The sequence below is a fragment of the Malus sylvestris genome, chromosome 8 (assembly GCF_916048215.2).
Source record: "Malus sylvestris chromosome 8, drMalSylv7.2, whole genome shotgun sequence".
NCBI classification, from domain to species: Eukaryota; Viridiplantae; Streptophyta; class Magnoliopsida; order Rosales; family Rosaceae; genus Malus; species Malus sylvestris.
In genome coordinates, this window is record NC_062267.1 from 19,914,993 (window position 1) to 19,939,778 (window position 24,786).

The 24,786-nt window shown below is 36.5% G+C and overlaps 2 protein-coding genes across 4 annotated transcripts; both read left to right on the forward strand.

Moving 5' to 3' along the window:
* Positions 1-1,777: 1,777 nt before the first annotated feature.
* Positions 1,778-7,889, forward strand: LOC126632037 (biotin--protein ligase 2-like). Of its 2 annotated transcripts, none has more exons than XR_007626550.1 (10): positions 1,778-1,981; positions 2,068-2,335; positions 2,437-2,498; positions 2,590-2,738; positions 3,185-3,305; positions 3,523-3,678; positions 4,151-4,196; positions 5,216-5,343; positions 5,433-5,499; positions 6,324-6,398. XR_007626550.1 is itself a non-coding variant. In XM_050302251.1 (10 exons), the coding sequence occupies exons 1-10, from the start codon at positions 1,864-1,866 to the stop codon at positions 7,576-7,578; spliced, it is 1,107 nt and encodes a 368-aa protein (XP_050158208.1). In that variant the 5' UTR covers positions 1,779-1,863; the 3' UTR covers positions 7,579-7,889. The 2 variants fall into 2 exon arrangements, 1 of the variants encoding a protein (XP_050158208.1); XM_050302251.1 differs by lacking the exon at positions 5,216-5,343 and adding an exon at positions 7,536-7,889 and having other exon boundaries at positions 1,779-1,981; positions 6,324-6,400.
* A 9,295-nt stretch (positions 7,890-17,184) lies between these two features.
* LOC126632035 (oxysterol-binding protein-related protein 1C-like) lies at positions 17,185-24,447 on the forward strand. Of its 2 annotated transcripts, none has more exons than XM_050302249.1 (10): positions 17,185-18,281; positions 18,523-18,879; positions 20,652-20,748; positions 20,851-21,305; positions 21,418-21,573; positions 22,142-22,309; positions 22,385-22,525; positions 23,186-23,416; positions 23,542-23,655; positions 23,836-24,447. In XM_050302249.1, exons 1-10 carry the CDS (start codon positions 17,745-17,747, stop codon positions 24,001-24,003), a joined length of 2,424 nt encoding a protein of 807 aa, XP_050158206.1. In that variant the 5' UTR covers positions 17,185-17,744; the 3' UTR covers positions 24,004-24,447. The 2 variants fall into 2 exon arrangements, with proteins under 2 accessions (XP_050158206.1, XP_050158207.1); XM_050302250.1 differs by having other exon boundaries at positions 20,866-21,305.
* The last annotated feature ends 339 nt before the right edge of the window (positions 24,448-24,786 follow it).

Here is a 24,786-nt window from a genome sequence, read left to right on the forward strand (position 1 = left end):
ACACCCCAGATTTTAAACCCAAAAGTGACTTCACGGATTGTCACGCTGCTTTAGACCTTCTGTTTCCCTTCATGCTGTGTATATTTTTACAACTTAATACAACCATGTATGTATGTGTGTGTGTGTGTGTGTGTGTGTGTGTGATGGGCACTTCACTCTATATTATGATACAAAGACTCCTCAAGTTATCTTTCACTTTTTGTTAAATGAGGACAATTGTTTTTAATATAGGAGGTGTCACATCCTGGCCCGGATCCACCACATCCTGGGACTGTTCCACCACCGTAGCACGATATTGTCCGCTTTGGGCTTACCATTCCCTTACGGTTTTGTTTTTGGGAATTCACGAGCAACTTCCCAGTTGATCACCTATCATGGGAGTGCTCTGGCCTCCTTCTCGCTTAACTTCGGAGTTCCTACAGAACCCAAAACCAGTAAGCTCCCAAAAGGCCTTGTGCTAGGTAGAGATGAGAATATACATTTAAGGATCACTTCCCTGAACGATGTGAGATGTTACAGGAGGGGTATCATTATACCACACTTAAGTGACAAATTAATTTCTCTTTTCTTACAATCTTGGTACCGTGGTAACATACTTTTGACTATGAATAAAATAATTTGCCAAAACAGAATCGACACCTCAAAAATTTACATTCATTAAAGTTCACAGTGGTTTTTGTTCGCTTTAAATTGCACAAACTCCTTGGGTTTTATTTTGAGGGTAAACGATAATTTCATTCATAAAACACCAACTAGAACAAACATAAACATACATGTGGACAAAATGATGGCCTTTGAAAAAAGTTTAGTGGGAAAAAGTCAGACTAAGGAAAAAACCAAGACGAAATTTACCATTTACAGACTAGGCATGGTGGGCCCCATATCCACCCAATACGATAGTCTTGACTATGGTCTAAAATATTCATAATATCCTTATTTTTTTATCGAAAATTTCCGTGTTTTTGAATTACCGATATTTTTTTGGACTACCGATATTTCCGATATCATCGATATTTTAAACCTTGCTAAATCACTCATGTATCTTACCATGTAATGTATAAAGTGTAAAATATTGTACTAATTCATTATATATAAATGATTATGGTGTGTTTAAACTTCTTTCATTAATTACTACATATTTTTCATACTCACAATGTTTGACAGCTCGCTATATAATCAACTTAAATCAGTTATATTTATCATGCAATGCATTTCCTTCCAATTTTTTGTGATAAACTAATAGATAATTGACTAAATAAACATCCTGCAAAGTTTCAATAAAAATTTCCAAGTTTTTCTTACAATTTCTGTGGTTTTTATTCAATTTTTACCGATATCGATAATATCTCGATATTTCCATGTTTTTGGACTACCGATATTTCCGATATCATTGATATTTTATACCTTGGTCCTGACATTACAAACTATATCGAGCTAAAGGATGAGCAATGCTATTAGCTTTCCTTGGAATGATTCACCACCACCTGATTAGTTTATAATAATGCATGTATACCATCCACAGACTCCTTCAGCATCCAAGCAGACCTCGTCCTGGTTAAGAAGTTGAAGCAGCCTAATGAGGACAGCTTAATCGTTAGTGACCAAAGTAATAGAATTACTGCTTGCTAGGTACAATTCACTTCAATGGTAAAGGATGATCAATCTGGAGCAAAAACCAAAAAAATGGTTGAGGACCAAATTGAAAACCACTAAAACTTTAGGGGGGCAAACATGCAGTTAACTCATTTCATTTTTATTCCGTTAAGGTGGCGGGTTCGCAGTGACTACGTGGCATCTCCATTCTCCGTCCAAAGAGCCCAAACGTTTCACTTCCCACTGAAACTTCTGGTTCCTCCGAGTTGAATGCCCTTCGCAACCACCTCCTCGCTAGGGTTTTCCACCATAAGAAGCTCGCTGAAGAAGGCCATTTTCGCGAAGAAAGCGACTTGCAGTCTCTCTCTACCCGCCGCCTTTGCATCAGGTTTGTTCTGCTCTCTAGTCTGTTCCCTACCTACTGTTTGGCTACCTAGAAAATCCAGGAAACTAATTTCATTTTTGAAGTTTCAGCCATGGACGGCAATTCGAACTGTAAGCTGGTTTTGTGCGGGAAATCGCCGCCGGAGAATGAAATTGCTATAGCATTGAAGAGCAGCAACGCTCTGAAGCTCCCTGAGAGCACCGAGGTTTCAATTTTGTTACAGTCGGAATTCGAAAAGCCGGTCAAGGAGGATGCTTTCGGAGTCGACTCGTTCATGACCTCGCTCTCTACCAGTCGGTTCGGCAGGTTCCTCCTCTGGTCTCCACGCTTGCCTTCCACACACGACGTCGTTTCCAAGTAAGTTTCGCAAAAGACTGGATTTTTAGTTTCCTGAACTCTGAAGATAAGTGAATGATTATTTTTCGGATAGTGAATTCGAGTTTTTAGCTTGTTCTCAGCAATTTTTGTGAGCTGCCGGTGGGTGCGGTTTGTGTAGCTGATGTTCAGTACAAAGGCAGAGGTTTGAAATGCTAATTAGTGGTTGAGTTTGATTGATTGATTGTTGTATTTCAATTTTTGGAATTCAACTTGTTAGTTAATTTTTGTGGCAGGGCGGTCGAAGAATGTGTGGGAGTCTCCTCAGGGTTGCCTTCTGTTTTCCTTTACTTTGCAGATGGAGGATGGCCGAGTCGTGCCTCTCATACAGTACGTGGTTTCTCTTGCCGTCACGGAGGCAATAAAATATGTTTGTGATAAAAATGTGAGTGAATTGTTCGTAACGAGTTTGATATGGAAAGAATTAAAGAGTTAACTTTGTCAAATTTATATATATGAGTTTTGTATATGATAGCCATTAATGGTAACTGTAGCAAAGAAGCAAGCTTCATTCAAAATTCGAATTTGTTAAGCAATAAATAAGTGTTCTATTTGTTTCTAATTCAATATGTTGCCTGAGGTGTTCATCTTGACCTCAAGTAATACATAGAAGTTTGCTAGTACTTTAACTGTAGAAAGATTACGTCACTCGTATTTACTATCCAACCTGTAATAGATTGCACGGAGATAACTTTTTTCGGGCTTATATTTGGCTACTTGGACCATGCACATTGCATCTGATTGTTATATTTACTAATTTGCAGTTAATTGGTTGATGCTATAGTGCAGACTTTGATACACTTTGTGTTGGGTACATCTTCTGCATTTCAGGGCTTACCATATATTGATGTTAAAATAAAATGGCCAAATGATCTTTATTTAAATGGCCTCAAAGTGGGAGGTATTTTATGCACCTCAACGTATATGTCAAAGCAGTTCAATGTCTCTGCTGGTAATTAGTCTTATCCTCTGGTTGCTGATTAGCAGGTCTGATTGCAAATAAGCATGCTTTGAAATACCTAACTTCTTACATTCGGTGGACTCTGTTCCTTTCAAGTACTATATGAATGCCACCATCAACAACACGCACATGTGCATGATTGGATAATGGATATTCAACAATAACTTTTATGTTGATGACAGAGATACTCCTGTTTTTGTGTTTGCAGGTGTAGGTTTGAACGTTGATAATGAGAAACCAACCACATGTTTGAATGCATTTCTTAGAGAATTGTCTGTTACAACATACCGATTTACAAGAGAAGATGTTCTTGCCACCTTCTTTAACAAATTTGAGATGTTATATGAAGTTTTTATAAATCAAGGTAAAAACTCATCATGTCAATTATCGAAAATGTCATCTGATATATCAATTATACCATTCCTTCATTTTGATTTTAGTGCTTAATCTTACAGTTTTACCTCAACTATGCATGTTGGTGCCGTTCTTTCTAAACTTTTTCATTTATGTTTCAAGCCAGCTTGAATATTCTGTGAATCAACATTTAATTTCTGCTTGATACCAAAAGTTGAATCCCTTGGTTGTACTGTCTCAGTTATGAGATAGCTGTTTTTCCCCGCTGTCTAACAACCTAGTTTCCTTGCCGCAAAGAAATATGGATAAGTAGTGGGCAGATACAATTATTTCATGTTCTGCACATTTATCTAATTGATCTTGTTTCTGCAGTTTCTATTTCAGCTGTAAAATTCTACTTTGATCAGTAAGAATGATAGAATATCCATCAAGTACGTAGGTTATGAAAATTAACGCTGGCTCTTTTGGTTCATGTCTTGCAGGATTCCAATCTCTTGAGGAGCTATACTATAGGACATGGTTACACAGGTAACACACTAACATGTAGATTAGATTCTCTTGTGGATCGTTAAGGTTGAACTCAAGTTAGTAATTTTTCAGATGGTCTTTTCTAGATATAAAAAGCAAAGAAGCCTTGTGAAATGTCACACCAAATATTCTGTGAATTTTGTCTTGGTACAAAATAACAATTCTACTCGATCTGCAGAAGCCGTTTTCCAACCATTAATCTGGCCTCCTGATTTTCTTCTGATAAAGTACCGAATTTGTTCTTGTCATTCATCCCCCTAATAGTATATTCCCACATAGTCTGGTTGCCTCTGGGATGCGTGGTATATAAATATGTGGAAAGCCTTTCTTTTGCAAGCTGGTTTTCAAGGATAAGTTCTATCCATGGGTTTAACATGGTATCAACTATCGAGCAAGTTATCTCAGGAATGGGTTGGGTTGTATCTTCATCTTACGTATAAGGGGAGAGCCAAGTGTCTTATCCCCTTTCGCTAGGGGAGTTTTGCTGGGGTACTGTTGGGATGCAGGGGACTCCTTCCTTGTACGCTAGCCTTCAAGAAGCAGTTCTAGTCGTGAGATTGACAATAACACACCTTCTTCCACAGTACCCATTCATTAGTATTCAATTTGGAATTAGTATTCTACTCATGAGATTGACAATAACACACTTTGGGCTGGTTGGTATTGCTGTGCTTTGAAAAAAAATTGCTTCTGTTGTGCTGTGAGAATAAGCTCATTTTTGCTGCTTCACGTTTTCAGCTTTTTTTCACCCAAAATTGTGAAAATAAGCTGTTTTTAAGTGTTCACCAAACACCTTTTTGAGCTTAGCTTTTTTTTATACCCACTTTTTATAAGAGCACCTCAGTACCAAACCAGTACCTTCTTCCACAATACCCATGTCCTTAGTATTCTACTTGGAATTTGTAAGCTATGGTTTTTACATGGACCAGGTGGTCTATGTTTCACCTATACTGTTATATCGTTGTGCTACCGCCATACCTTAAACAATCAAATTAATTTTTGTTGTCTTGCATTTTCAGCTTTCTTGACATCTTAATTTTCTTACCATCATAAAAACTTGGGCTCGGTGAAGGAGCAAAAATGCTTGTAATCTTGAAGCCTCCTTTCTCTTTGTCAATATAATATCATAATTAAGAAAGATGAACAGGTATCCATGCTTAAATTAATATCAATCAAGAGAAATATGCTCCAGCACGTAGATCCACTTTGAACATAATTTTTTTTTGGTATCTGCAGTGGACAGAGAGTTATTGTGCAAGAAAAAACTGAGGATCAAGTGGTGGAAAATGTGGTCACTATTCAGGTGTGGCAAACTAGACAGCTTCTCAATGAGGCACTGCCTCAAATTTTGGATATGCATGCCTATGTAAATGAAATAGCGTATACCCTTTCTTATGATAAACCGAACAAAAACTACTATTTCATCCTTTCTGGCTCAGACAAATTCAATCGTTAACTTTATGGATATATTTCCTTTTGTTTCAACCAAAGTTTGTTCATTTCCCTTGATTACAAAATTTAAAGTACTTATTGGTTAAAAATGTTTGTGAATCCTTGATTTGAATGATCTGCAAAAAGATCTAGCCTCAAAATCAAAAGATAGGGGGAAAAACTACAATTACACCTTCTATGGCTAGCCCTATTTACATGGATAACCCTGTAATTTACTGTCTTACTCTTAGACCCCTTATGGTTGCCTATCTTGACTGTCCACGTTAAAATCTCCAAACTTATGCACAAATTCCATAAAATAGCCATGCAAATACCCCACGACCACTATGAGCCAAGATATTTGCACGCACCATGTCAAGCATTGATATGCCTCTCATCACAGCCAACATGTGGCCATTGCTGGACACCCTTGGATACGGGTGTAACTCCATCTTTGTAAAACTATGCATGATTGCAATCATAGAATAGAATGGCTTGAACAGGGGAAGAGGATAAGAATAAAATAGCCATTTACATGATTATTAACAGCATCCCTTAAGTAGACAAATTAGGAAACAAGATATACCCGTGTAAATAGGGTCGACCGTAAGGGTGTTATATGGTTTGAGGTATGATTGTTGCAATATTCTATATTTGGTACTAGGGTTCTCAGGACTAAAAATCTTCAATTTGCAGGGTTTGACCTCATCAGGATATTTGTTGGCTATTGGTGATGACAATCAAATGTGTGAACTTCATCCTGATGGCAATAGGTATGTTTGCTCAAAAGATTTTTTTTCTTTTTGTCGTGATATAGTGTTGCTTAATTTAACTATGAAACTTACTTAAGCAGTACGTGCAAAGTGTTTTTTGTTTTTTTTTTAATAGTCTAATGTATGCTTTTGAAAGCTCCATTATAACTACTGGATGAACATATGGCGAGCAAGCTCTTAAGGGTAAAAATAAACAGTAATTTCCTTTCACTTAGCTAGCTCAATTTTCAATTTTTATTTTTCTGGGCAAGTGTGTTAGCACAATTTAGAGCCATCAACATTTCAACTTCAACCAAAGGGAACACTCTTGTCAAGATTGCCTTAAGCCATTTCTGTCATTCGGAATGGATACCTGGTAATAAGGTTCGAATTTTTTGATACACGTTACTGGGGAGATCTGTTTGATTTGATGTGGTTTTTGTAACTTTTGAAAGTTAGTATATGAAAGAAAGTATCTATAAATTGGTAGTTATTGGAAGTAGTAGAAATTCGTGGTATTATGCCTGAAGGTAGTTTCATTGTTTTGTTGACATATTAATGGTTTATTTTACTATTAGTTAAAATCCTGTCCTGGTTTGGTCCTAGTACCGCATCATATAAGCTTTTTGTTTGAGACATCAAATGGTGAAGATTTGGTAGTTGAAATCTCACACCCTTATTGTATATCTGTTGATTTGAAACTGTACCTCTGCTTTACTAGGTGACAATAATCATGTTTCCTTTACTGTTCATTTCTGTCCAAATACAGTCATCGTGATAATTTCGCATGCGTTTACCATCTTTGATGTGACTCTGATTTGATTTTCTATGGTACTCCGGAGCATTATAGAATTTTTGGACTCTGATTTTATTTAGTAATGGCCTCTTAATCCTTGCCTTTGTATTTATGTAATTAGTCAGTGTATGCATTCCTGTTAGTTGGGGCAGAATCGGTACTGGACATGTCTTTCTGGTCGAACATTTCATGCCTGTATTTGCCCGTTTTTCTGATGAACTACCGTATCTATCAAGCATTTTGGCAATTTCATGGAGTGGTTTTACATTCATATGCTATAATTTCAGAAGTAGGTCAGGACATGAGCCTGGCTATTTGTAACCTAAGTAATCATTATATTGTCTCTGTTTGTCCATATAGTTTTGACTTCTTCAAAGGATTAGTCAGGCGAAAAATGGACTGAAGAAGATTCCTTGGCACCACCTTGCATCAGTGGCTTCAAAATTGCTGCATCACGCGCACCACTGAGAATGTTCTCTCCTTTTATCTTTTTCATACGTCCCGATGCTTGAATCATTTTTATTAACTTAATTGTATTGGTATAGATCTCGGTCAAACGTAGATCTGCATATCTTGCTTAATAATGTCAGGACCCATGGAATTGACAACCATGCTTTCCTGTGTTTACTTGCTAACAAGATAGAGATAGGGATTATGTTGTGTTGTGTCACGAATCATTTGATCCGTCCAAGTAATCAATCATTTGCAGGAAAATCAGGTCTCCATGCCCGCTTCGAGGTAGGTCCGTTTGAATACCTAGTTTCTTTGTTGTTTGTTGAGGAATTCTATGATTGTATATTTCCGTGGCCAAACAAGAATTTAGACGGAAAGATAACGCTCACGAGGCCATATTTGAAAGGTTTTTTTTTTTTTTGGAACTTTAATGAAAATTTTCTGGTACTGTTCATTTTAACGAAAAACCATATTTTTACACTAAAAAGTCAATCCTAGTACTATTCACTTTGCCCTTTATTTTGTTTTTTTCGTTAAAACTCTGTTTTCAAGTCATTTTCATTAGTTTTCCTTTATTTTTAGGCCATATTTGAAAGGTTTGACTTTTTAGGGTTCCTTATTGGTTAGATTATATGCTGAAGTTTTTGAATTTAAACATCTTAACATGGTATGTGTTAGGTCGAATATGCGGATTAGGCAGATTAACTAGGACAATGTGTATGTCCCCTTGCACTCTGGAACCCTCACCCCTCTCCATGTAGTTTAGAGTAAGTACGGATAGCAATTTAACCTGTCAAATCTAATCCCCGCAAGTTACCGATCCGAACGGTTCGGTTTCGGGCATTAAATTTTGGGTATTTTACAGTTATAGGAAACGTTCGGGCATTAAATTGAAATCATATTTACTCAAGAGTAAATTAGGCTGTCGCTTTGTCAAAAGAAAATGATACGTGTATTGGTCTTTAAGGCATCACATTTTTTGCTTTTGGTACAAATTTTGGGACCCGATTCGATTTTAGATGTGTACAACAATTTACAAGTTAAAAAGAAAAGAAAAATATCCTTAATAAGTGTTGGCCAATAGGCTTGACTCGTAAATCAAATTTGCTGTACTGAATGAAAAACTCCAAATTGAAATCTTATCACAAGTCATAAGTGGAGGCTAACTCTCGTCCTCCTAGCGAAAGTGGCAAAAGACAACGTGGGTTCATTGGCTGCTTATGACTCTAATTGCTTCACAACCCAATGTATATTTATATGTATATTGGTATATGACTCATATGCAACTGCGACAAACTGAAATGATGAGTAAAAAACAATAAATTACAACGCTATTTTTTTGAGCAATTCTATGTATGGTTATTGGTGGATTTTGTTCTCTTTCTTTTGTCTTTTTTCTCATATTTCTTGTGTGCGACCCTATGGTTCGCAAAAAGTGTTCGATAAAATCTTGGCAGGAATCTAATCGACATTACAGAGCATAAGGTGAACTCCAACCAAGAATAACTTGCCTACAGATTAGAGAGAATGGATGAATTCCCCTTGGTCATTAATCCTTTGCATAAACATTAGTTATGCCAAATAAAGAAAAATCCATCCTCGAGAATAAAAGTATTGTATGCCATCTAAAAGAGTGAAAGGATAGCATGAGTAGAGACGAAGAAATGAACAAAGGTTCTGATGCTAATTAATTACACTTGTATCATGTCCTTGATATTTTCAATCCTTCTTCCATTTTTTTCCTTCTCCTTTTAGGTTATAATAAAAAGAATTGAACCGGATTGAACCTTCTTTTTGTTTTTTTCTAACAAGGGATATACGGTTATCCATACATTTCGGAGATCGGAAAGACTCACAAAGGCATTTCAGCCTCCCCTTGGCCACAAGTCTGGCTTCCACACCAGCAGCGCGTTTCGAACCCAAGACCTCCAGTTTTTAATTTGAAGGAAGCATCACAATCCGCCATTTACCACTAGGCCATCAGCTCGTGGTTGATTGAACCTTTGGGTTTAAGGTGTTGTGTTTCCACTCACACTTCCCGGATTCAACTAACATGAATGATGATAAATGAGTTCGAATTCTATGAGTTTAACTTCTAGTTGTGGTTAGAATCGTCGTCATGAAAAAAGCGGAACTTTATCCTATTTAAATTCTAACTCATTATCTCATATTTATTGGCAGCTTGAACTAATAATCATGAAGATAGCAAGAAAAATAGTATTGAAGATGCTCTAGCTATGAGCCTACAACTTACTTTTTGATAATCTTTCCGTCGCATGATTCTCCTTGTTAATCAATATCCTATAGTGGACAAAGAATTGCATTGCTTTTTAATTGGTAAAAAATAAAGGGTTTTCAAGTGGAAATTTGGGGAAGCATGAAGGGATCGGGAAGATCAGTCAAAAGATCCATTGGATTATCGCAAAGCATTTTGGTAAAGTGGTGGACCAAGTTGGTCAAGAAAACCAGTGAGAGGGGTCTGTCTTTCTTAGTTACTTGTTAGGTTAAAAACTGCAGACTTTGAGATGCTAGCTAGCTGTACATGTCTATAGGGCTGCAAATTTTTTCCGAAAATCCCAAACCAAATAAAAAAAATTCCGATCTCATACCGAAAAATTCTCAAACCGATAATATCGAAAATTTCAGGATTCATACTGAACTGATCCCAAACCTTTTGGTACAAGAATCGGGATTACATATTCAATGGTTCGGGAATCCCGAACCGAACCGAAAAAATATATATATTTATTTTAGTTGCATGCATGTTGAATGTTGAATTTAATTAGTTTGATAGTAGACTATATTAGAAATAAAAGTATGAAATTAAATAGTTTGGAACTTTGGAACATCAATTTGACTTGGTATGAATGAATTGGCATTTCAATTGGTATGAAATTTCAAATTAAAATGAGGTAAAAACCTAAATTTTAATTTATATGAAATTAGAAAATAAGATTTTAGGCCAAAAGTCAAAATTTTAGCCCACATCCAAATAAATCTCAAATTTCAAACCCAAAAACCCAAAATTCAATCATGATGCATCCTAAAATACTGAAAACAATTCAAGAATCCTGAAAATTTGGAATACAGAAATTTTGGTTTGGAACGAAAATTTTTGGTTTGGGATTCAAGATCCCTTTTTCGGTTTGGGATCCCATACTGATCCACCCCTACATGTATATGGTGGAGAGAAGCATATGGAAAGCTAGAGTGCAATCAAAACCATCTAGAATTACATCCGTAATATTGATAGCAAACATAGTATTAGGGTCACTCACGTACACGTGTGTTAGTTGAGTATGGCTGAATAGTATCAAGGGTTAGAATAAACCTAAACGCACATGGACACTTGACCGTAACATCTTTCTTTTTATGGCGTATATAAAATTTTAAATAGAATTTGTCCTACAACCGAAGATATATTATTGCTGACACAATTTCTCTAGTTTTTGAGGTAACATACTTAATATTCATTCAAAAATTTTGAGGGGTCTACTTCTCAATTGAGAAAAATGAACTGCAGCCGTCTTTATCAAATGAATATGATTAGATTAGATTAAAGAACAAAGGAGAACAGAAGATAGCCTCATGTTGATGTTGTTCGGCTGGATATGTTCCTCACACAACTCTTCCCGAGTGAATGGTGAACTCTAGTGTAAAAATTTGGATAGTGCCTTAGTAGAGCCTTTGTTAAGTTTTTAAGCTTTTTTACAAAGTTTTTAAAGTGTCGGGCGAGCCACTGTTGGCGAAGATCAGTCAAAGATCTATTGGATTATCACAAAGCATTTTGGCAAAGTGGAGGACCAAGTTAGTTAAGAAAGTTGGTGAGAGGGGTCTGTCTTTCCTAGTTGTTAGGTTAAAAACTGCAGACTTTGAGATGCTAACTAGCTGTACATGTATGTATATGGTGGAGCGAAGCATATGGAAAGCTGGAGTGTAATCCGAAGCATTTAGAATTAGATACGTAATATTTATAGCAAACGTTGTGTTAGGGTCACTCACGTACGCGTATATAAGTTAATTATGGCTGGATAGTATCAACAGTTACAATAAATCTAAAGTTTTTCATGTAAATTAAATCAAACCATGTTTTAGAACCAGAATGTTCTAACTTTAGACTGGAGGATGAGACTCATGTAACTAATTAAATGATGCCAGGCGGATTAAATTCTTTTTTTTTTTTAAGGAGGTAGTTGCTGATTTTTCCCGAACTCGTAGAGAGCTACCAATATACCTTGAACTTTAACTTTAGGTGCTTACCCCCTGAATTTTATAATTGTCAAGTTCCCTTTGTACTTTATTTTAGCTGATTACTCCTTGAACTTTTATAATTCGTCAACTTCCTTCAGAACTTTACTTTTAGCTGATCACCACCCTTAATGTTTATAATTGGCTAGTTTCTAGTAATAAATTTTTGAGATGAGTAATTACTTTCTTATTCGAATTTGGGCCCTTAATTAAAATTGGTGAACTGAGACGGTTTTGTGAATCAAGTCACAAGGAAGGCTAATGAAATGGCATCACAATCCGAACATGTTGCTGAAAAAGCAAGATCATGGAGAAGATTCATAGTTGTCCACATTAGAGATAAAATTCAAACAAAAAGCGTATGGAGTGACCTAGTGGAAGAGAATAAGATATAAAAAAAAAAATATGTTGGCCACATTAGGGATAAAATTACATTTTTGTCTTTAGAAAATTGTCATGTGTCTTGCACATGATCAAAATGGATGGAAAATTAGATGAAAAAAATTCAATATCTAATGCCAAAAGGAAAATTGACCAATTATAAAAAATCGAGTGAGGGGATAATTGGCTAAAAATAAAGTTTATAGGGAAATTGGTCAATTGAAAAAGTTTAGAGAATGTATTGGCTAAAATTAAAGTTATGGGAAAAATTGAAAGCATCTTGCAAGTTAGGGTAAATATACCTATTTATTAAAATAGTTTAAAGAAAAAGACACTGAAAATATGATTATTTGTAATTAATTTACACGACATCATTTAATTGGTTTTGTGTATCTCACATGAGTGACACGTTAACACATTAATAAACTTTTAATGGGGTTGGACGACAATAACAAAATTGAAGACGTAAAAGATGAGTAACGAAATTAATGAGCTCGAAACATAAAAATTTTAAATGACGTGTTGAAAAAACATAAAAAAAACACAAAATCCCAAATTAAAAAAATAAAAGGAAAAAATGGTAAAGAGGTGAGTGCTGTGCCGCTGGCAGCCAAACAGAGAGAAACACAAGGTTGTCCCTTGTCTTCTGGAACCACTGTATGTTCCCGACACACAAGTACATCATATGTTCAGTTGAAGATTACTTCTCTGTTCACAAGCACGACCTCCGCGTGTCATCGACGTCAGCCTCTCCCCCCGTGACTGGATTTTACGGTCAAACCAAATACTCTTCTTCTCCGTGATCCTCTGCGTTTCGGTACACGCTATTGACGCGACCGCCACCCCCCCCCCTCTTTCTCTCTCTCCCTCTCCCGTTTTATATCTTTCCTTTCTTTTGGCATATCCAAGTTTTAATTGGGGCCCACAGGCGTTCCATGCGGCCCTCCAATATTCCTTTGTTGCGAAATTTTTTTTTTAATAAACGATATTATTTATATTAAAAGATAAATAATGAATTTGATTTTACAATAGTATATCAATAAAGTATTTTAAATTTGTATTTTTCGAGAATCAAATCTAAGACCGCTTGGTTAAAAAGAATATAACTGGACCGTATATTAGGTGGCAGATATTTTTATAATAGTTCTATATTTTCCATGTAGATCTTCGTCAATTTTTTTTTTTTTTTGACAAGCGATATTATCTACACTAAAAGGAAGGGGTGAACTTAGCCTCACAATGAGTTAGCAATAATATAGTTAAAATTAAATTTAACATCTTTCACTTACAAATATAAAAAAAATATCACTACCACTGAACCAAGTACTAAGTGGCAAATCTTTGTCAAATTTGATTACTAATAGAGAGCACTGGCTAAAATTTTAATTAGAAAAGTGAATAGGGACGTTCGGATATCGAAATGTGATTTGAAATTCTCCCTGTCGTTGATTCCAACTTCCAACTCAAATATTTGTCATTAGTTATATATTGGTATATTCCATTAGTGCGATCCGAATTTGGGCATTGATGTGGAATCTTACAGTAAACTCACGATTACCCGCAGCACAAATCATTTGTTGAATTGCCTGAATTTAAAGTTCCTTAATCAACGTTGATATGTTGCTGAAATTGTCAATTTTATCAACACAACCTATCAACTTGTAGCGTTTTTCTTTATTTGTGAGTAAACAATTTCAGGTTCGACTCATAGGGCTAGTACTCGTATATTATATTTGTGTAGAATTCGATACTAAGTTAGTGGCTAACCCATTGTATGACCTATCAAACTCAATTCTCCCTCCTTTACAGTAAAACATTTCATTCTCGTTAGGGTAGAATATTGTTATATTAAAAGAAAAGCTTCAATCTTACAAGTTCCTGCATGAAGTCGATCCCCGTTGCCAACAGTTCTCATTGATGTGCGTTTTGTAGATTCCTACGTAAATCCATATTAGTGACAGCTTGTAGTTAAGTGTCATTCGTAAATACTTTGATTTGAGGTAGTGGGTATGCCTTGCAGAGGCGGCGTTGGAGATGTGAAAAAGGTGTAGTGGCACATGGCTCAAAATTTTTCATCCTCCTATATCTTACATTTCAGTATAAATTTTCTAGATAAAAAGATTTTGATTGAAAAGAAAAATCATCATGGTATGATTTTATCTATATTACAATTGATTAAACTTGTGCATTACCTTGTTCCACAAACACAATTGTATTTTCGTATCTCTCTTTTAGTCGTGCTTCCTGTTTTTATGGATGTACCTTAAATCATAATTTCATGACAAATGGGGATTATTCAATTAATAAGAGTGAAATGTTGATTTCAATTAAGTTTGAATATTGATTTTTTTTTTGTCGAAGGGTAGAAATTTATTAATCAAATCAGAGTCTAATTGAATTATGTATGAATATATTGTCAAAAAAAAAAAACAAAGAGGGCTTTTTATTAAATCCACACAAGACTCTCAAAATGTCTAATAAGTGATGAAAGTAACTAATCTTTCCCTAATTTTTTTTTAATAAAAAAGAAAGAGTTAAAAGTAATGATCATATATATATATATATATATATAAGTCTAAGATCTATCAAGGTAAAAATTTCTCATGGATCTTTACACGCCTGTTTAGGGTGTAAATTTGACTTCAAAGTCTTGAATTCATATGAGTTCGGGTAGGGACAACCGAAGGGTTGTACCAATTTACATACCCAGTGGGCCAAAAGGATTGAAGTCAAAAGATTAGACTAATCAAATAATTTAATGGGCAATCAAGAGTGACAAGACAATCATAATTAGGGACATTATGATCTAATAATTAGGTTTAGGAATGAAATATATTATTCTTTTCTTTGGATATGGAAGTTTAATTTGCCTCTTTTATCTGCCTACCTACCTTGCAACTCTTGATCAATCCCTTGTGGTCGCATGCATGTTTTTACCATGGCATCGAATCTGCACGCACGATCTATCCTTCATGTTGTTAATAGTGTTAATTTTTCTGTGTCGTTTCTTTTTTTTTAAATTTTTTTTTTATCATTATGTCGTTTCTCTTAATTGTTAGGTTTTGATCAACAAAGTTTCAGATTTAAAATTTTTCGGAGATAATAAGGAAGGCATTCTAGCTATTTGCCAAAAAATATTGATTTCCATGCAAGCGATATTAATCTAGAGGAGGGTGGAATCAAACACATGAAGGGCTGGTTTGGTATTGCTGTGCTTTGAGAAAAAGCTGCTATGAGAATAAGCGGCTGTGTTGTGATAATAAGCGGCTGTGAAATAAATCAGCAGAGTGTTTGATAAACTTTTTTGTAAAAGTGCTTTTGGAAAAAAAAAAAACAGTCTGATAGTGGGTCTTTTCATTAAAGGAGCATTGTAGCTCCGTGTGCTTTGAAAAAAAACCAATTTTCCAAAGTTGCAAATAGCAGCTTCAGCTTTTTTCTTTGATTTCAGCTTATTCTCACAGCAGCTTCCAAAATAAGCCCATTTTTTTTAGTTTACCAAACACCTAAAACCCTTACAGTTTTTTTTCATGGGTGCTTTTTTTTAAGCACCTCACTCCCAAACCACCCCGAATTTTGATATCAAACTAATTAGTTGTAAAGATTAGAATTGTATCTTTACAGTTAATTTGTAGTGAAGTAACTTAATCTGTGAAAAACTAGTAACTAAATTAAAGTTATATTTAATAGAGAATTATTTATGTTCATTTATAAAAACTTTTATGACCTTATATGATTTGAGTTTTACTTAGTCACCTCGTGCAAATTTTTTTATCGCATTCCTTTACATGATATGTGACCAAGTAAAACTCACATTGTATGATATGGTTGTAAAGAATATTAAAAAAGTGGTTGTATTTTGGTTTCAAGTTATGAACAGAGAGAATAATATGTCTAGTTTTTTTTTTTTTTTTTTTCTTGTTGGTTGGTCTTGCTACAATACAATGTACAACCAACCAATTATTTGGATTGGGTTAGATAATTGTGATTGAATAGGCATTACAACGGATACACCCACCTTAAATTCTCAAAATAAAATTTAACTAAATGACAAATTACAGCTTAAAAGTACGTCAATGAACTCTATTTCAAGCGATTACTAAATTATCTAACAAAAAGCAAAATCGACCAATAGATTTAAGGCATTAGTCAGATTGGATTAGCTGTTGGATTTGACACACAATTGGTTGGGTTTGACTAAGGGAGTGCCCTAGATTCGAGATTAGCATCTGTTTTTAGAGTAACCCTTTTACACACAATTGGTAGGTTAAAAAACAGAAAAAGAAAAGAAGCTTCCCCACATGCGAGAAAAGTACCCAAAGAAACTACCCCACCACCCAAAGAGAAAAGTCCAGCGGGGAGAATATTTTTGCTCATTACTAGTCATAGTGATGTTAAACACCATATTTATTATTATTAGATGAATTTAAATTTTGATACGTAGTGGATAGACATAAATTTTAAAATTTATATGCATCTAAAATCATAAATAGGGTTGTAATAGATAGGTGGTGAATATTAACATCATTTGAGCGTAGCATAAATTAAAAAGTAATGTTTTTTGCACACTTATTTTTACTTTTAACATTATTTTTTGTTCATTTACTTATTCAATTCACTCGATCCGATAACTGAAAATTGAGAGGGATATGTGAGAGGTAAAACTACGTGTGTGGATGCCACTAAAAACTACGATCTAGTAGTATTCATTTTCATTTGTAAGTAACAGATCTTAGATTCAATTATTGCCAAAGACGAATTTGAATTATATTATTACTAACTCTTTGTGAAACTAACTCACATCCTGAATAATATTATTTATTAAAAAAAAAAATTGTGAATAACACCGCCGAAATGATATACACTCTTGACTCTCCCGCTATAAAAAGACGTGAAAGCCATCAACATTGCGGCCAAACACCAAACAGCCCTAAACCACCGTTATTCAAAAAGCGCGTCCCAACTCGACTCCTCCACGTGTCGCTCTCTCAGAAGCTGACGGCGGCCGTCCCCACCTTAAGCCCTGCGTCCTCCCCGCACCCAAATACAACTCATCCGAAGAGAAAAGGCCGCAGAGAGAGAGAGAGAGAGAGAGAGGCACAACTCATCACAGACACGGTGGTCAACCGCATCATGTATATAAAAGCTTTTGGCATTTTAGAGAGAGAAAGAGAGAGGAGAGAGGAGAAAGGAGAGAGGAGAGAGAGTTGATTGTATTGACCGCTCCGTCACCGTCGCTTCCTCCGAAACCCCAACTCTTCCTCCTTATAATCGTTTCTCCCACTTTCACGCCAACCTCGCTCTATCCGTCTCCCTCTCTCCGCAAAATCCCATTTCCCAACACACTAACACAAAAACTAATACAAAATTATCAACAAAAATATCCAAATGAAACCCCCAACCATAACCGCCGCCCTCCTCCGCCGCCACGTCAGCATCCCCACCCCCTCCCAATCCCGATATCCCCCAACTCTTTCCCTCTAGTTCCATATGCATCCCTTCTGCTGCGTCTCCACGCTCTCCGATCGCTCCCCGGACCTCCACATGACCTCCTTCGGCTCCAGATCCGACTCCCACGCCCGCACCGCTAAAATCGATCCGAACAGCGTCCACAATCATAGCTACACCCACGCCCATTCCAGCGCCGACTACGGACGACTCAGTCAGCGCACCACGGCGGCTGCGGCTGCTGCCGCCGTGGCAGCCGCGGAGGTTGTGGCTCGGCCGCCCTCGGGAAGGGAGCAGCCGGTCGACGTCAAGATAAACGACATCGTTGGGAATGGCGTGTCGGGAATTCTGTATAAGTGGGTGAATTACGGCAAGGGGTGGCGGCCGAGGTGGTTCGTTCTGCAGGACGGAGTTTTGTCGTATTATAAGATTCACGGCCCCGATAGGATCGTAGTTACGGTTGAGACCGAGAAAGGATCAAAAGTCATCGGCGAGGAATCGGTGCGGCGAATTTCGAGTCATAAGAACGGCATCCCTCACCAGCTCCGCCGCAAGCCCTTCGGCGAAGTCCATCTCAAGGTTCTTGGTCTCTCTCGATTTTCATTTCTATACGTTTAAATCAATTTTTATCAATTCCAGTGTCAATTCAAATTCTAATCCGATCAGCATTTTCCTTGTTGATCGACGAGCGTTTTTTTTTTTTTTTTTTTTTGATTTTGTAATTGATTAGATACAGTCTTTAATTTGATCAAATTCTGCTGAATTGAATTATATTTGATTTGTGGTTGATTATAATCCAATTTGATGAATTGATTATCAGGTTTCGAGCATCCGCGAAAGCAGGTCGGATGATAAGAGGTTTTCGATCTTCACAGGCACAAAGAGGTTGCATTTGAGGGCAGAGACCCGAGAAGATCGATACGAATGGGTGGAAGCATTGCAGGCTGTGAAAGACATGTTCCCGCGGATCTCTAACAGCGAGTTGATGGCTCCAGTGGACAATGTCACCGTTTCCACAGAGAAGGTGAGGCAGCGGCTTGTGGAAGAAGGTGTTAGGGAGGCAGCCATTCAGGACACGGAGCAGATAATGAGGACTGAGTTCGCCGCGATGCAGAACCAGCTCCTGCTGCTCAAGCAGAAGCAGTGGCTTCTAATGGATACACTGCGACAGTTAGAGGTATGGAGACCTTATGCCTGTTGAAATTTGGAGTATTATTCTTTGGTTAACTTCAATGCAGAAATTCTAATTTTCTTAAACCCACCAAGTAATTTGCTAGGGGGCTGTTTGATTATTGTGTGTGTTCAGCTTGTGCGAGATGAGGCTCTTTTTTCTTCCTCTAACTTTTGTAAATTATAATTCTGAACATAATCAATTTTGTTAATTGTGTTCGTCTGATCCTTTAGCTTGAGTGAGTTGAGTGTTAGATTGTTAGTTAATGGAAGGAAACTATAAGGGATCATGCAATATCACTTGAGTAAAAGATGACATTAATCATGCACAAACCAGACTATTTATGTTTAGTTTTCCATACTCTTATGGAATGGTAAGAAAACTATCGAAATGACTCAAAGTTGGTTGATTCTAATTCTATATTTTCTAGATTGTGTCAGAAAATTGATGTGGGCTGGGCGTTTTCTGCATACGGCCTCAGGTTTTTTCCTTGAGGATTTTCTTGGGGTATGGTTAATGTGATGTATTGAAGGACTGATGGATTTTTTTTTTTTAAAACAGGTCGTAGTAGTATCATTCCAAAATTACAGTGATAATAGGGTATATATGGGTTTGTGGAGGCTAAATATGCAGTATTTAGGATGCTACGGCCACCTTAATGTGGGTGTTCTTTCTTATTGCTGAAAGCACCAACTTTAGTGATTGTCGAAGACTAATTTTATTTAGGGTAACCAGAATGTTAATTGGCATTCGCGTTTTCTTGTTTTGCTCTGTGATATCTTGTCCATAAAAATATAATTATGTTTTTATGATCTGAGGTGATGCCATAACTCTTAAATGGGTTTGTGTGTGGTATGGAATGGAATAAGCTGATTTCATGGGGAAATGGGAATTCATGAGCTGCATTTGCGTGTGGATCATATAAAATTGGTGTGTTGAAAGACTACACCTTTGTGCAACCAAAAAGAAAAGAAAAAAGACTACGCCTTTCTTTGTGGGGTTTCTACTAGAACACATTGTGATCTTACCTCCACGTTCCACCTCTCTTTTATGAAATATGGAAGGTCAAACTATTTTAAGGAATTAGGTTATCCGGGATGGTTTAAATTCTCTAATGTCTGCAGATCTGATTTTCTTCCAGGTGGAAATATGTACCTTGAAGGGTAGTCTGTGAATGCTAGTCCCCATTTCTGTCGATCCTTAGGTCATGACTGACTAATGTTTCTGATTGAGTTGTGAGGCTTGACTTCCTTCGGTTTTAGCAACAAAATGTTAGAGAACTAAAAAGTGCTTTCACATTCAGAATGCTTATAGATTAACCCGCTTCCCCATACCCCATTTTCATAATGTTAGCACCAGCAAAACTACCCCATGTACTCCTTAAAAAGGGCATATGTCTGTAGGCCCTCACTCAACTAACTACTCATGCTACAAATTTTTTTTTTCCTTTTGGTCTATTAAAAAAGGGAGAAATTGAATTGAATGAGGAATTTATTATTATTACCTAAAGGAAAGAGTGGTGGACTGATGCAACCTAATTGTACAGTGCTGACCATTTCGCTAATGTTTACAACAACAACAACAACAAAGCCTTTTCCCATTAAGTGGGGTCGGTTATTTCGCTAATGTTTATTAAGCAATATTTTATATGAGGTATCTTGTGTTCGTACAAAAGGTTGTTTCCGTAAGAGTTTTAACTTTTGGCGCAAGGATTTTGGCTCATCATTTACTTAATTGTGTCTTGCTAATAAACTGATATTGGTACTGTTTTTTTGTAGACAGAAAAGGTAGATTTGGAGAATACAGTGGTAGATGAGAGCCGACAATTGAAAGATTCCAGGGCTTCCTCTAGATCAAGGCAAGACAAATTCAGTGGTATGCATTTAGTAGAAGGTTAACATCATGTATTTCTGTTAGGTGTGTATGTGAAACGGTGTATTCCATCATGATACTTTTTGCTAATTTAGTCCTGCATAGATATTACCATTTCAGAAGGGAGTGTAAGTGAATCGGATGAGGATAATGAAAGAGTTGAGGAAGAAACAGATGAAGAGGACAATGCTTTCTTTGATACTCGTGATTTCCTATCGTCAAGTTCTTTTAAAAGTAGTGGGTCTGAGTATCGGATATCATCTGTGTCTTCAGACGATGAAAGGATAAATGCCATTGAACCAGAAGATGGTCTTGATCCATCCATGAGATCTGTTGGAACTAACTTTCCTCTTGTCAAGCGCCGTAAGAAGTTGCCTGACCCTGTTGAAAAAGAGAAGAGTGTTAGTCTTTGGTCAATGATTAAGGATAACATTGGGAAGGATCTCACAAAAATATGTCTTCCTGTATACTTTAACGAGCCTCTATCTACTCTACAAAAGGGTTTTGAGGATTTGGAATACTCGTATCTCCTTGATCGAGCATATGAATGGGGTAAAAGGGTAAGACCTCAAAGCCAACCTCCTTGCAATGCTGTTAAGAGTCTCTTCCTTAAATGAGTTATATCATCTCAGTGCTGTCATGACTTATTTGAGTTTCCTTTAAGCCCTGCAGGGTAATAGCCTTATGAGGATACTTAATGTGGCTGCTTTTGCTGTGTCTGGATATGCATCAACTGAAGGAAGAAATTGCAAGCCATTCAACCCATTATTAGGGGAAACATACGAGGCTGACTATCCAGACAAAGGCCTCCAGTTCTTCTCAGAGAAGGTGTGAAAATTTCTTCAGACCTGAATCCATTGCATACACTATTCTCGTGTAGACCTTCTGTTCTGCATTTGACTAATAATTAAATTCTGAGAATTGCAAGATTTATCTCTTCAAATTGAGTGGTGCATTTATCAAGTAGCTCAAATGGTTTTTACGTGTGCAATGAAAACATTGAATCTTAAATTCAATGCCACTGTTTGCTCATAGTTGAGCAATGCATTTTGAACCTTTAATCCAATTTGCGGGTAGAGAAGTATAGTCATGCAACGAAGCTTGTGATAAAAAGGTTTTAATTGGATGTTTCATAAAATATGATTTAATATCTATAAAATATTTGTTTGAAATGAATCTAAACATCTAGTCATTGAGTTTTGGAAGTTTGAATCTCCCCGGGCAGGCTGATTTCTCAATAGGTAACTAAAGTAACTATAAAAAAACATAGGGAAGCAGTTAAGTACATGGCTTCTTTCATTATGGTGTATATTTATCGACTTAAAACGCTGACAATATTGTTATTGGTCTTTTTCTACTATGTGTCACAGTAAAAATTCTTATTTTTGGGTGTCAGGTTAGTCATCACCCAATGATTATTGCTTGCCACTGCGAGGGTCAAGGATGGAAATTCTGGGGAGACAGCAATTTGAAGAGCAAATTCTGGGGTCGCTCGATTCAGCTTGACCCTGTTGGTGTCCTGACCTTGGAATTTGATGATGGGGAAGTTCTTCAATGGAGTAAAGTATGAACCTGCCCCACTCAGCTATTGTTCATTATTTTCTGAAGTCATGTCTAAAAATGAACTCTTTCTGGCCAGGTTACAACGTCCATTTACAACCTTATCTTGGGAAAGCTTTACTGTGATCACTATGGGACAATGCGAATACAGGGGAAGCATGAATATTCATGTAAACTGAAATTTAAGGAGCAGTCTATCATTGACCGAAATCCTCACCAGGTACTATTTTCTTTTTTCAAATTTTATTTCATTTAAGTTGCTGGTCTCTGCACTTAACACTTTTTTATTGATGTTGAGAAAACAGTGTTGCTTCTAGCTCATGCTATTTCAACCAACTATTGAATCTCCATAGAAAACATGATTTCCAAATGGTTTTCATGTATAATAACTTTCTTAGTAGAAGTTTTGTGTTGACTATTGAGTTAGCTTGTTTACATCATGAATGGGGTTTTAGAAGGCAGTATTTTTTTTGTTTTTTTCAAAATGGAGGAGAATGGTGTGTGATGTTATGATTTTATGCTGGGAAGGAAAAAAATTAATAGAAAAACCGTCGGAAATTTTTGGAAGAGAACCCGGATTTCACAATTGCCATATTTGGTAGGTGAGAACCACACTATTTAGAAAGGAGAAACGATTAATATTTGCCTTCTTATTATTAGTTGTCAGACAGTCCTGTTCTTTATTTTTGCTTATTAAGTGGGGAAAGATATGTAGACATTTTGCAGTTCATGCCATTTTTATCTCATTTCTTCACACCGAAATACTTGGCACGCTTTCTTATAAAATGTTGAAAGTCAAGAATAAAATCTGTTTAGGAGTAGCTATTTGTTAGTTAATAGTATCTTTTAGTTACTTTTCTTTTTTTCTTTTTTCCGTTAGGTACATGGTATAGTTCAAGATAAGAATGGGAAAACGGCTGCAACATTGGTTGGCAAATGGGATGAGAGCATGCACTATATTTTAGGAGACTGTTCAGGGAAGGGAAAAGGTTCCGACTCTTTATCTGACGCCCGCCTGCTCTGGAGGAGGAACAAGCCACCCAAATTTCCAACTAGATATAATTTAACACGCTTTGCCATCACGATGAATGAACTCACACCTGGACTGAAGGTGATTATTTGATAGTTTATTCCTTGGTTTGATCCATCTTATCTAGATATTACTGGTATGAAAATTACTGTTTGAAACGATGAACCGCTAGCAGATTCTGATTTTTCAAGTGTAATCTTGTGCAGGAGAAGTTGCCCCCCACAGATTCAAGGCTGAGACCCGATCAAAGGTATTTGGAAAATGGGGAGTATGAAATGGCAAATGCAGAGAAGTTGAGGCTAGAACAGAGACAGCGGCAGGTAATATTGCATTCTCTATGAGAAAAGGCACGTAAATAAACCGTATAAGTTTCTTGCAACAATGGCATTCTTAGGCAAACCGGTCGGACCTTTCTGTAGCTTCAGTTAGGGTTTCCTTTCTTCAAACGTATTTATTGGTCTATTGTAATTGATGGGATGCTGCTTTGATTTCGAATTCAGGCTCGAAAGATGCAAGAGCAGGGTTGGAAACCGCAGTGGTTCGCAAAGGATAAAGGAAGCGACACATACCGCTACATCGGTGGATATTGGGAGGCAAGGGAACAAGGAAGATGGGATTCATGTCCTGACATTTTTGGGCAGGTCCCTTGTGAACCGCAACTTGAGTAAAGTTCTTTGTTTCTGGTTTATCAATTCGTATTCATTTTTTTTCTCAGAAGGGGTGGGGTGGTGGTGGATGCTGCTGATTTCGAGTTATAGGGTCCTCCCTTGATTTGCATATAAAGTAAAAGTTGGATGAAAGGTCTTTGGCAGGCAACAAATATCCATTGTTTTTTTCTTTTCACACCTCTGTAATGCAATGATTCGAGTCTTGGAGGGGTCAAATCTGACGGTGAAGGATTCAAGGCTGTTGAAGGGGTCAAATCTGACGGTGATGGGTGAATTGGTCAATTTTGAAAAGTTAATATCCTTATTTCACCCAAAAAATAGTTGGGTCAATGTCAACTGCCATTTTAGTTCAGGAGGTCAAAATGCGGTTACTTATTTTCATATTACCACAACTTTTGGTACTGGTCCTTGGTTTATCAAAATCCGATATTGAAATCTTGTTAATTTGAATACTTTGATTGAAGGACACAACGATACAACAAAAGTAACTTCATCCCTAAAATCATGCAAAGATGAATGCCAAAAAGCAAATTTTATTTTATTTTTCCTTAAATTTTGATGTGTGAAAAAGGGAACATTTTATTATAAAATATGGTACATTATATCTAAAAAATAGTAAATAGATTTTACATTAACAAAATGGAAAAAATACGCATAAAGTATACTTTTAATACTTAATTGTATGTTGAGACAACATTTTTTAAACATTACAAGAAGAGACAAAATGTGAAATATGACATCATTGCCTTTTTGTCCTCTAAAGTGTAAGTTATAAAATTATCT

What these genes read in the sequence shown, in the direction of transcription:
- LOC126632037 (XM_050302251.1), top strand. Translation starts at nt 1,864, where the DNA reads ATGCCCTTCGCAACCACCTCCTCGCTAGGGTTTTCCACCATAAGAAGC. An exon ending in ACACACGACGTCGTTTCCAA is followed by an intron (nt 2,336 to 2,436) that starts GTAAGTTTCGCA and finishes GCTTGTTCTCAG; the next exon opens with CAATTTTTGTGAGCTGCCGG. An exon ending in TATAGGACATGGTTACACAG is followed by an intron (nt 4,197 to 5,432) that starts GTAACACACTAA and finishes TGGTATCTGCAG; the next exon opens with TGGACAGAGAGTTATTGTGC.
- LOC126632035 (XM_050302249.1), top strand. Translation starts at nt 17,745, where the DNA reads ATGCATCCCTTCTGCTGCGTCTCCACGCTCTCCGATCGCTCCCCGGAC. An exon ending in TCGGCGAAGTCCATCTCAAG is followed by an intron (nt 18,282 to 18,522) that starts GTTCTTGGTCTC and finishes ATTGATTATCAG; the next exon opens with GTTTCGAGCATCCGCGAAAG. An exon ending in ATACACTGCGACAGTTAGAG is followed by an intron (nt 18,880 to 20,651) that starts GTATGGAGACCT and finishes GTTTTTTTGTAG; the next exon opens with ACAGAAAAGGTAGATTTGGA.